The 12,127-nt window shown below is 44.1% G+C and overlaps 1 protein-coding gene across 1 annotated transcript in view; it reads right to left on the bottom strand.

The window, feature by feature from the left end:
• The window catches only part of Esr1 (estrogen receptor 1), a 262,421-nt gene that overhangs the window by 26,740 nt on the left and 223,554 nt on the right, over positions 1-12,127 (bottom strand). Inside the window, exon 7 of the mRNA XM_028890217.2 lies at positions 7,304-7,437. Coding sequence (XP_028746050.1) covers positions 7,304-7,437 — 134 coding nt within the window. The remainder of the gene's footprint in view (positions 1-7,303; positions 7,438-12,127) is intronic.

Raw genomic sequence — 12,127 nt, 5'->3', positions numbered from 1 at the left:
TCCATCAAGAGGCCATCCCAGGCAATGGGCCTGTAGCTTTGAGTTCTGCATAGGAGTACTTTGTGGTGTGCACATAACACTGAAATAACCTAGGAAAGTATTTCACAGGTGCAGCCCTGTCTGCAAATGACACAAGACTATCTGTGAAAATACTCATCTGCTATATAAGAGGAAAAGATAATCTTATCTAACACCAATTGTCAGTTTCAGTTGGCATTATTCTAAGAGCTCAGTTGCAGTAACAATAACCCTACAAGGTAAGCAGATTGAAATGTCTACTTCCTGGACAGGACAACAGAGCAGGAAACAGTTAAGCAACTTGTCTGAAGTTGTACAAAGTAGTGCATGGCATCATATAGCAAGAGCTATGAAGTGTATGGACCCGTGTGTATACTCTGATCCTTGTCTTTCCTTTTTATGAAGTTACCTGTCTGTCAATCATAGGGGCACCATTCCAATGGCCTTATCTAATCTCAGGTATCTTTCAAAAGCCTCATCTGTGCACATGGTAGTCAAATTAACAACACTCCTCTTGTTACCTCCTAATGGGATTAAATTTTAACATGTCATGTTCAAACCCAGAACTCTGAGTTTTCCTCTGTAGGCTGTAGGCATTTAGATTGGCATGCCTATTATTCTTGGTTTGTCAACATGATTTGATTTGGAATTGTCATGGAAACCTAACTCTAGGTTTATCCATAAGGATGTTTCCAAAAAATGTTTAATTGAAGATTGAAGAGCTTCCCTGAATCTGAGTAGTGCCATCTCACAGGCTGAGGTCTAGGCCTGAATTTTTTTTTTTGGTTTTTCGAGACAGGGTTTCTCTGTAGTTTTGTGCCTTTCCTGGAACTCACTTTGGAGACCAGGCTGGCTTCGAACTCACAGAGATCCGCCTGCCTCTGCCTCCCGAGTGCTGGGATTAAAGGCGTGCGCCACCACCGCCCGGCCTCTAGGACTGAATTTAAAGAGGAGAGCAAGCTGAGCACCTGCATCCATCCGTTGATGCTTCCTGGCTATGGCAACAATGTGACCCGCTTCCTCATGCTCCTGATGTCATGTCTTCCCTGTCACAATGGACTGCACCCTTAAACTGCCAGCCAAAATAAACCCTAATGTCCTTCAGCCAAGTATCTGTCACAACAATGAGAAAAGGAAGACATATGCTTGGCTCTCCCATGTTTCAGATGCTCCAAGAGACCTCTGAGACATTATACGGGATCTGAGTCTTGTACATGGTCTACTTGCAGGAGCACGTCCATTGAGTGAATGGACCCTTCATTGCAAATGGCAGGAATTCTGCCGCCTCCAGTGTTCCATTAGTAATTTACTCTATAATAATGGTTACTATTATTATTTCTTCTGCAAAGAAGAACAAAGCCATTTCTTTTATAAAGACACAGGAAAGGTGTTTGTATTGGGAATCTGTGGAAGAAACAGACTAGTATTCACCTTTGTTTACATGCAAGGAGCAGGGCAAGATCCCCTATGGACATTCTTTCAGGGCCATGACAGGTTCTGAGGTCTTGAGCTCGCTAGGTACTAATGTACCCATTAGAGTCAGGGAGATAGCTTATCAAGGTCTCTACCCTTCAAGTAAACAGCAGAGTCCATTCCCTGAATCCCAGACCTTTCTAAAGACAGAGCTTGGGTAGCAGCATGCTTGTGGGAAGCCATATGACCCAAGAGGTTTAAGGTTGTATCAGAAGTTTTCACAACAGAAAGGCCCAAATGTTGAGTGGACTTGGCTGCCTGCAGAGTTCTGTCAGAGGGACCGACAATGGACCACTTGGTAACCATGAAGTGCCATTCATCTCAAAATAATGACAATAAGCAGACTCTGTGGTGAGGATGCTTGGCATCACAAAAAAGTCAAGAGATGATAGAGTCTTCTCTGATGTGATAACATCGGCATCCCTGACAGTGTGTCCATTTGCTATTTCCCAGGCCTTGTCTTGTCGGAAACTTTCAACTGCAGAGAGTTAATGAATCCTTGATGTTTAAAGTCAATATGGTTTTTTTCAATGTTCTTTTATCTAAATATAGAGCCTCTCTAAATCATTGTTTTATTTCTAAACTTGAAAATCTAAATGCTTCCGAGTGGTTGTCTAATAATACAGAGCACAAATAATCTAGAACAGGGTGGTGGGAAGAGGGGAGAAGGAGGACACTCTCCGTGATGGAAACTTGTTATAATTCATTATGAAATAAATGTTTCTCTAACAAGAATGTGGCCACTCGTGAATGCAGCAAAGGCAAACCAGATTTCATCAGCTCTGGCCTCATGTGCTTTTCATCAGGGCACCATGAAAACAAGACATGCATATTAGCAAAACAGAACTGGGCAAGAGAAAACAGCTGCCATGCTTTTAACATATATGTGCGACATGTATGCTCTTCTTCAACCTTGCCTTGTTTCCCTAAATGAACACCAACGTTACACTGTCTAGAGGTTTTGTCATTTAGTTTCTCGAACTTTCTTTTCTCCCTTAGATTTTTAGTGGTCTGTGGGTTTTAGCTCTTATTACTTTTTGTTATTCCATCCACTGAAAGACAAATGTCATTGGAAGTTGAGTTTGGGATGAATAGGTCATCAAGGGTGTCAACTCCAGGAGCAACCAGAAAGCCTGCTGGTGGCGATGTACTGAGGCTTCTGGGTAGCTGGAATTGGCCTGTGGGTCAGGAGAAGAGAGACGGTCTAGAGTAAGACAGAGAGCATAGAGAGCTGGAGCCAGGAACTGCAGAAGCTATCTGGGATCTACTGGGTAGGTTAGCAGAGACTGAAATGAGACTGAGTGAAAGAGGCTCTCTAGAATACAATATACAGAACTGTAGGGGTGTGTGTGTGTGTGTGTGTGTGTGTGTGTGTGTGTGTGTGTGTGTGTGTGTGTGTGTGTGCATGTGAGAGAGAGAGAGAGAGAGAGAGAGAGAGAGAGAGAGAGAGAGAGAGAGGTGGCTCCAAAATGATAGACATAATAAGTTGAATTGAAGGCTTAACTGCACATTCATGAGAGATGACAGATGCATACACACAAAGCTTCAATATATGACCTTCCCGAGGCTTGGAAAACACTCAGTGACAGGGTAGTACTCTGCCTGGGAGTGGATTTGGAAGGGGCATGAGTCTGAGAAGAAGATAAACTAGTAAGTGATGTGCAGTGACTCCGCAGTTTCGCCTCTGCGGTCTGTCAGTAGAAGGTCAAACCCACGTGATCAAGGTCACTCTAACTTTTCTACACCAATTAAGCAGCATAATTTACAAAGTCTCTGGTAGCTGCTACAGCCCCTGTTACTATTAGCCTTAAGTCTCTCCACTTTGGGGGGATCCTACCCGAAGGATTTTAAACTAAAATATTTCATTATAAAAGCCAGAGACCTCTTCAGTTGAAGCCAGGTTCTCTCATCCTTGACAACGACAGCATTCACTGCACGAGGCCTCCTGTGCTCTGCCAACTGCATCCTCCATGTCTCCATCATTCTCCTCTGTCCTCAGTAACCCAGGGTGCTGAGACAGTCCACAGAGAAGGCATGTGCAGAGCGGGAGGGAGAGCCTAGCAAGATGACAAGTTTCCAGCCCATCCCCCAGCAATGTCCAACAAATAGGCTTCTATGAAAGGGTCGAATGAAGCAATGTCTGTTGACAATATGTGGTTCCCCAAGACCATGAGAAACACGGACAATAAACCATTCTTAGGGAAATTGAGAAATGCACATATAAAGAAACAGAGAATTACCTTGGTTAAGGAGAAAAAAAAGATAACCACAAAATCATAACATTCATCTGGGTGTATTTGACATGAAGAGCTCAGCAAGACTGTCATAAATATAGACCTACTGAAGAAATGAATGAAATTTTTGAGGAGAGAAATAAAACCAACCAGCTCTTGGAAGGCTCAACCGTGTGTTACTAAGAAGCCAAACAGTCAAGGAGGAAGACTCACTAGGGAGCTGGGTCTGCAGGCAGTGGGCATGTCTGAAGGATCATGAAGAACTGACGTGACGTGACGTGACAGTGGACTGGAGGAAGAGTGTGGCCAGGTCTGGCGCATGCTTCTCAGCCTCCTCGTGTGGCTGGAATGCCCATTCCTCTCACTTCCGCTCCTCCGCAGGATCCTGCCCTGAGCTCATCTGCCCTCTTCCTACTTGCTCTCCTCTTGGACTCTGTCCAGCTGGTTCTCAGAAAGCCCTGAAGCTGGCATTGATTTTTTTTTTTTTTTTTTTTTTTTTTTTTTGCTAAGGCCTGTCTGGATTAGCCAAGACTACTTCTCTCCTTCGATGTGGGATCGGTGTTTGTCCTGGGGATGATTCTGAGCTCTTGTAAGCAAATAAATCTTTCTAACTAAACACAGGAATTGTGTTAAACATTTTCTCCTAGACAGTTGTGAGGAGGTCTTCTGTGGAAATTCTGGCCTTTGGAGATCTTTTTGTGGCTTCTAGAAAGACACTCTGAACAGGCCCTCAAAACAATCCTTCGCTTCTCCCAATGTTGCCTCCAAACCGAGGCCACTGTGAACAAACTCTCAGAACTGGGCAACAGAGGCATGAGCTTCCTCCCAAGCCCAAGGCTTAGCCAGAGATAGGCAGGCATCTTCTAACTAGATTCCCTGAATCACAGCCTGTGTGGCCTCTGTCACAGGTTCCTGGAGTCACAGCTGCTTTATCATTTGTCTCATGATAGGTCAAGAGTTGTCCCAGCTGAAAGCTGTGAGTTGGTTAAGGTTTTAGAAACATCTGGAACTCCTACAGTTGAGGGGGGGTTGGGGGCAGTAATTGATGGTAGTGACCTTCCTGTGGCAGATTTCTTTTTTCTTTTCTTTCTCTCTCTCTCTTTTTTTTTCACTCTGAAAAGGCTTCCCAGAACTGGCCCATTGTGTCTCAGAGTCTCATCCTCTTTGGCTCTGCTTTTCCAGGAACGATAGCAGACACTGGGAACCGTGCAAGGCCCAGGCCTGTCTTTCTAGAACACAGCTCACTTTGTGGTGAGGAGAGGGGCTTTGCCTGTCAGGACTGGGCAGCTGCTTCTGCTTTGCCACAGCTCTCCTGAGCCGGCAGTACGGTCCTTGATGGCAAAGGCAAGCTGCTACCCATTATCTCAGGAGACGACAACCGTCCACTCTGCAGTAGACAGGGCCTTTTATTTCCAAAACTGCATCCTGCCCCTTTAAGAGCAAGCACGTGTGCAGGACTTTTGAGACAGAGGGTAGAAAAACAAAACCATGGGTGAAGGCTTGTCTAGTGTCACAAAGATTGAGCTGGAAGCCCAATTCTATAGTGGGAAATACAGTATGAGCTCCGGGTCAGTCTTCAATAAAGGATTTCCGGTGAGACCCTAATGTATTTGTCTCATTGGATTATAAAAATTCAGAGCCCACAAATCTAGTGTTTCATGTAGTTGGAGAGCTTTTTTCTCTGGTAAAGTACTGGTAAGCCACGAGCCACGTGACAAAATAAAGAGTAATAAAAATGGGCTAAGTATAAGAATAAGAGCTAGATGATGATAGGCCTGAGCTAATGGCGAAACAGTTTAAAGAATGTAAGCGTCTAAAGTGATTATTTTATACGTGGGTTATGGGATTTGGGGGGCTTGGTGGGACCTAAAGAGAAGCTCTGCAGCTGCAGTTTCGTCTTTAATTTTTGCAATAATATTAGAAAATGCAGCCACACCGGCGTAAATACAGAAACAACAAAACTTCAGGAAAAGCTACGGGTATGGGGGAAACAGTTTTCATGGCCACAAGTGTCCATGGCACTCATTCCACAACTGACTTTCTGTCTCTTGACTATTCTTTTCTGGTTAGAGTGGGAATAGCGGGGGGTGGGGTGGGTGGGGGTGTGGGGGGTGGAGTTCCCAACACTTGTTAGGCACGCTGTCTCTGAAGTTAGCAGATTGCCCACATGCAGGCTGTCCACACATGCCAGCCCTCCAGTGAAGAAGGAGCGGGATCGGGACCTGGCGCCGGTGCTGGCGAGTGGCTCTCCTCCCAGAACTCTCATCCAATAAAGAGCCATTGTGGGATCTGAACCCTTCAACGCGCAGGACAAGCGCCTCAAATGAAGAAGCACAATGCACGTGAGTGGGACTGGAAACTTGAATGCAGGGTAATCACTTCCCGAGTGGCCAACGCATGCTATTATTTTTTCATGGAACTTCGCTCCCCTAATTCAGTCCTTGCCTAGTGTAATAGTACCAATTTCCGTTCCTCGGCTGATAAGTGAAGATGATTGCCGTGATAACTGTTAAGGAACATGGGTGTCTAGCGTGGGTGGGGAACCAGAGTGGAAAACTGTCGGGGAGATGGGAAGGGCCCCGGGGTCCCGAGGAGGAGACAGAATTTTGTGGAAAGAGAGCCGATTCTCTCTGGGTATGATCTGCTGTGGCTCTGCACTTGAGAAATCTGAGAACAAGCATGATAGGGTGAGGAACTGAATCAGGTCAGAGGCTTGGGAATAGACATGATTTCTACGAGAGGGTGACATCAAGCTACAACCAAGTGGAGCTGCAGGACAAAGGTCCCTGGTTAAGAGCATCTACATGGCACTCAGGGGGCTGGGAAGGGTAACGGTGTTGATTCAGGCTGAGCCACAATTTCCATCTGGGTGACCTGTGGTGACTCCCTGTGTCCAACAGCTAACCTCATCACAGAGAAAAGAAAAAGGAAAGAAAAGAAACAGAGCAGCTAAACATATAACTGCAGTGGCTGCTAGCTTGGATCCCTCAGGGAGGCCTGTGTAGGAACAACAGCCAAGGAGTGTGAGCCACTTAGCCTAAATGAAGTACACTTCCAGAAGCTTTGCCTGCAGCATTCCTGGTCCTCCGTTTGAGGACTGTTTTGTTTTGTTCCTTGTTTATAAATCTTTAAGCCAAGTGTGTCTTTAATCAGTTTTAACCAGAAACACGTTCTGTCTCCAGCAACTCTCTTTCCTTAGTATCTTGATGACATCATGTTTCTTGTTGGTCCTAGGCCCCGAACCCAGGGCCTTGAGCATGCTCACTGCACACTCCACCACTGAGCTGTGCGTCCAGGGCCTAGGTCATAACTTGAAAGGGCTGTGCCTCAGTCTAATTCCATTTTAACACGTGTAACTATCTACCTATACACAAATACTTTTCACACACCGTATTTGATCCACGTGGTTCTGGGTCTCTGATTGGAGTGATGGCAGGCTATTTGAAACGTGTGCCATTTCTTTCAATGTATAACATTATACATTATATTGAGTAAATTGGATCTAGTTTAAAAAAAAATTACAAGTAAATATTCCTCCCAGCAACCCACCATTAAATTCTCTTGGGTCAGCAACTCACCAGAATTAAGTAAAATGATGGATTTCAGGCACACAAACTCCTCTCCCTGCAGGTTCATCGTGCGGAACCGAGACGACGCAGCCAGCAACATGTCAAAGATCTCCACCATGCCCTCTACACATTTACCCTGATTCCTACGAAAACAAATTTGAAAAAGCATTAAAGCACAGAAAAACCTTCCACAAGTCATAAAGGTTCACATTCGTAAGACTCTCCCAGCCTCAAATCTGTAGCGACCATCGGCAGCCCACTTTCTTTCAGCGAGTGTGAACATTCATTTAGATTGGAGAAGGCAAGGCAGGAAAACATGGTTTCCATCAATGAAACCTTACAGTTATTACAAGAGTTCTGATATCCAGGGGCCAAATGCGCTGTGTTAAATGTGGAGTTCTCTGGCTTATGGGTAATCAAAGATGCTTACGGTTCGGGTGTGACTATGGACCTGCGGCTATGTTCTAGACGGTACCTGTGTGGTAGGGATGAAGAAAGATCCTGTGTTCTAAGATGCCGATGGCTTTCCACTGATGGACAGTATCTTCCTAATCTGTCTTGAGATGCTTTTGAGGACCAGCAGCTATGGACTGTGTGGTGGGGTGGGGGGTCACCCGTGCTACGTGGGACCGCACAAGTGAGGGTTTGCTGAGCCAGTGACATTCAAGTTTGTCCTCAGAAATGCAGGATTTAGTGGGGAAATGAGAATGCATGATTGGAAGAGAGACATACCTGAATATGGAAGGGCACAGAGTGGTGCACTGGACTTGAGGAGGAGACAGGGAACACATTTGTAAGAGTTGGGAACTGTTGGCCAACAACGTGTGTTCTGTATTACTCGGCGTAAGTCGGCCTTTTATCTTGGACCATAGACTAGGCTTCACGACTTTAACCTTAGTTTTACCAACTAGTAAATGAGCAATCTCAAGGGGGCTACCACACCCACCAGTATCTTCTCTATGGGGTTGTTTCAGAAATTAAATGAGATACTATATATGGAAGAAATTAGTTCATTTTGAGGCATGATGTGTTTGAAGAACTGAAGATACAGGAAAAAGTTAAAACGGCCTGTGAATATGCAAACGTTTAGAAAACACACAAGCACTTCAAACACAAGCACAGATGCACACTCGTGAGCGTTGTGTTTCGTTTTTGTCTCAGAGTTCCCCGCTCTTCTCAACAGAGGAATAGCTCACCACTGAACAGAGTACTGTGTAATCATGTGTCCCTTGATGGGAGCACGTTCTGAGAAATGCCTCGTTAATTGGGCAGTGTTATCACTGTACTAAAGAGAGAGAGCTGCGATGTCACTAGTGTATAGGGTCTGGGGGAGGGGCACGTCGTACGTGTGGCCCACACCTGACCAAAACACTTTTGGCGGAACATGGTGAAACTCTTCTGGGCCACCTCTTTCCTCACTGCCACTTAGTTTCGTTTCAAGCGCCATGCTGCTGGCAACAATTCACTCAGTAATAATCCTCATGTTTATCTCTTATGTCACGCACAGGAAGCTATAAAACGTACTTCTAGAAATGGAATTCCTAAGTAAAAAGATGTGATTATTAATCTTGGTGAGCTACTTAAATATAACATTCAAAAAAACCCTTATATCTATAAATACACAAAGAGGTAGGAAAAGCTCCTCTTCTTTTCACCCTGAGGTTTATATGTAGGCTTCCCACGTGTTAAGAACACGTTTTACTATCTTACTCTACTGAGCTACATTGGTAGACCTATGGAGTATATTAACGCGAAATTTTTCTCTGACCTTTCTACTCGGACCCTTCACCTACATTTTCCCTCAGGGTTATCAGTCATGTTCATACTGATTATTAAGAACTTTTTATGTGTTATAGTAATTAGTCTTGTGCTAGAGGTATTTTTCATGGTTTATCATATATTTCTTTTAATTTTGCTCTTGGCATTTTCTTTACAAAATACTCATTGCAGGTCCAGCTTTACATTTATAGTTTTAAAACAATGCCTTTTGTTTGAGAGGATCACTCTCCATTCTGATAGCATACGACAATTCTCTTATGCTTCCTTCTAGTTGAAATGCCACACACAATCTTTGATCTTCTGAGATACATTTATTTTTCTGACAGCTCTGTCAAGCTATAACTACATCCATACATTTACCCATGTAAGAAGCAAAATTCATTAGATGTTCATATGTTCACAGAATTACACAACCAGCCTTTGGGAATTATTTTGGTGCAACAGGTAAAAGTAAAACAGGATTGAATGCAATATTTTTCCTCCAGGTAGCAAGCAATTTTGATTATTATCACTTATTGAGCAAAACACCTTTATTCACACTGAAATATGCAAGGGACTTTTGATAATATTCACGCACATCCAGCATGGTTAATGTGTTGCTTTTTCTCATTTTTCCGATCAAAGAATTTAGACCCAAACTTGTAAGTTAAACCACATAGCTCTACCAACCAGGGGATGGAATACCAGCCACACAATTTCTTTTATCTTCCTTCCTTGTTAAATTTAAACTCATTCCACGAGGTTTACCAAAGAACTCTTTTATACCAGTTATTGGGCTAGACATCAGAGAAGGACAAGAGAGGCATGAGTATTGATAACGTATCAAGAATGGAAGCAAGATGACAAGGAAGAAGATAAAAGCAATGCAATGCACGTATTCCCTTAGAAGGTATAAGAGCCTCTAAATATAATATCAAGATCCCCAAATGCAGCCTGCATCCATAGTCAAGCAACTGGTTTAGCATTCCCAGACTAACTTTACTGAGTTTTCCTATGCAATGGAGAGTCCACACACAAGGGACAGCATTTAAGTGTCTGGCAGAGAAATACTGATAAACAGAGGGATGTGTCTTCAAGAAAGTAGTTGGCCATTGATCCTGAGTATCAGAAGTGCCACATGCATTCTTTTGACTGGAAATCTGGATGGTTGGGGGTTCAGGAGAAGCAGAGAAGAACCTTTGGAAGCTACACTGCTCGACCCTGGGGTGGGATTGGTAGTCACATCAAAGGATCTTTTGGCCTTGGTTGGAGAATGCAGACTATAGGTGGGTTTTTCTTGTTACATAGTCGACTTTTTAAAAAAAGTAGTCCATCTTCTTTCTAGTGAAGAGAATAAACAAGGATGGGGGACATGTTTGGAGGATGAAGCTTTAAAAATAACAACTCGCAGCCAAAATAGAGAAATGTTCCTTTCTCAGTATCATGTCTCTGTTTACTTAACAGACTGCACAGCGGCAGGGGAGGGAGCCTGGGTGTGGGAGGGAGCCTGTACACACCTGCTGTGAGTAAAAGTTCAGCTCAGAAACTGAGAAAGGAGAGGCTTAGCAGTTCTCCCTTCTCAACGGTCTCCCACATTTTCCCATGAGGAGTTTTTCTTAACTCCTCCTGCCCCTTCTCCCTGGCTAGCCTGTTATTCCTCACCAGCAATTATTACCTGGAGATACACATTGCTCGCTCCCCAGTACCTGAGAAAGGCTAGAGATGGCGCATCTCTCAGATTCTCCACTCAGTGCGTGCGTGCGTGCGTGCGTGTGTGTGTGTGTGTGTGTGTGTGTGTGTGTGTGTGTGTGTGTGTTTAGGGCATGTTGAGGGAGCACACAATGACCACGAACACCAGAGGCAAAACCATAGCATTCCATCTGCAGCACAAATACGCATTCAGAGTCCGAGTCTGGGTTTTGAAGGCTTCTTGGAGGATAACCAATGCCATGAAACTGAAATTGTCTTCACTGCTATGAGAGGCTGGAAGAAGTTTGTATTACGTCCACATACAAAGGAACTCATCTTCCCTTTTCAATAGGAGCAACTCTGCAAACATTAGAGCCACCTACCTCTTGTGTAGTAGATAAAAATTAGGCACTCCCTATCGATATGTTTAGCACGTCACAGAATGCTAGCTGAATCCTGGTGGCTGGATGATGGTGTACTACCTATGGGTTTTCCATTAGTGTTAGTGCTTGGTGATCCAGTTAATAAACTGTGTATCAAGCTGTGTGCCAGCCCTAATCTGTATAAATATCCAAGGTAGACACTTGTCACCTGGCTGACATAAAGGAATCCCTCTCTGTTGGCTGCAGTCCTTGTACATTGTGGTTAGAGTTTCTTTTCAAAGTCCTGCCAGAATGTTCTACATGAACATCAAAAGAGAAAATCAGACCAAGCCATTTAATTTAGTTTGCAAGTGGACAGATGTAGTCGGGGTATGAGAAATGGATGATAGATAACTAAGAATCTGGAGGTGACAGTACTGTAAGATAAGATTAGTCTAAATCCATGAAATGCTCTCGAGGCTGAGAAACACACGGGGCATGGGAAAAAAAACAAGTTGTATTTTTAAAAGAAGCACAGCGTTGGTCACAGATCAGAGGAGAAGTTTAGCAGGCAGACCAGCCTGTGTCTCCCACTGTGAGACGTGACATCCTGCAAGGACCAGCTCCTGCAGGCATCATATCAGTGCGCCTTTTAGCGCACCTCGGAATCCCCTTGTGGGGAGCCTTGTTCTGCCACTTACTCTCTTCAAATGTGGTCCATTTGCCCTTAAGTCATGGGGGAAAGAAGCAGGACTTGAGAGAGAATTTGCTCATAGAATGTTCTGGAAGTTTCTCCTCTATAAAATTGAAAGCCTGTTTTTCAGAAGCCGTAAGGTAACATTTCATCCTTGCGAGAAACAAAGAACTCTACTGACCCAAGCTGCACCTGTACATCTTAAGAAAAGCTCATCCTCCAGAATGGAAGGCTCTCTTTGTGTAAAAGAAAACTGACCAACAGAATTGAGGAGGCCCAGGAGATCAACATAAATCATTTAATTTAGTTGTCTTGAAAACAAAATGTACA

The sequence above is a fragment of the Peromyscus leucopus genome, chromosome 8a, assembly GCF_004664715.2.
Source record: "Peromyscus leucopus breed LL Stock chromosome 8a, UCI_PerLeu_2.1, whole genome shotgun sequence".
Classification (NCBI taxonomy): domain Eukaryota; kingdom Metazoa; phylum Chordata; class Mammalia; order Rodentia; family Cricetidae; genus Peromyscus; species Peromyscus leucopus.
The sequence above is the reverse complement of the archived record's forward strand: the minus strand, read 5'-3'. Positions and strand labels throughout refer to the sequence as shown.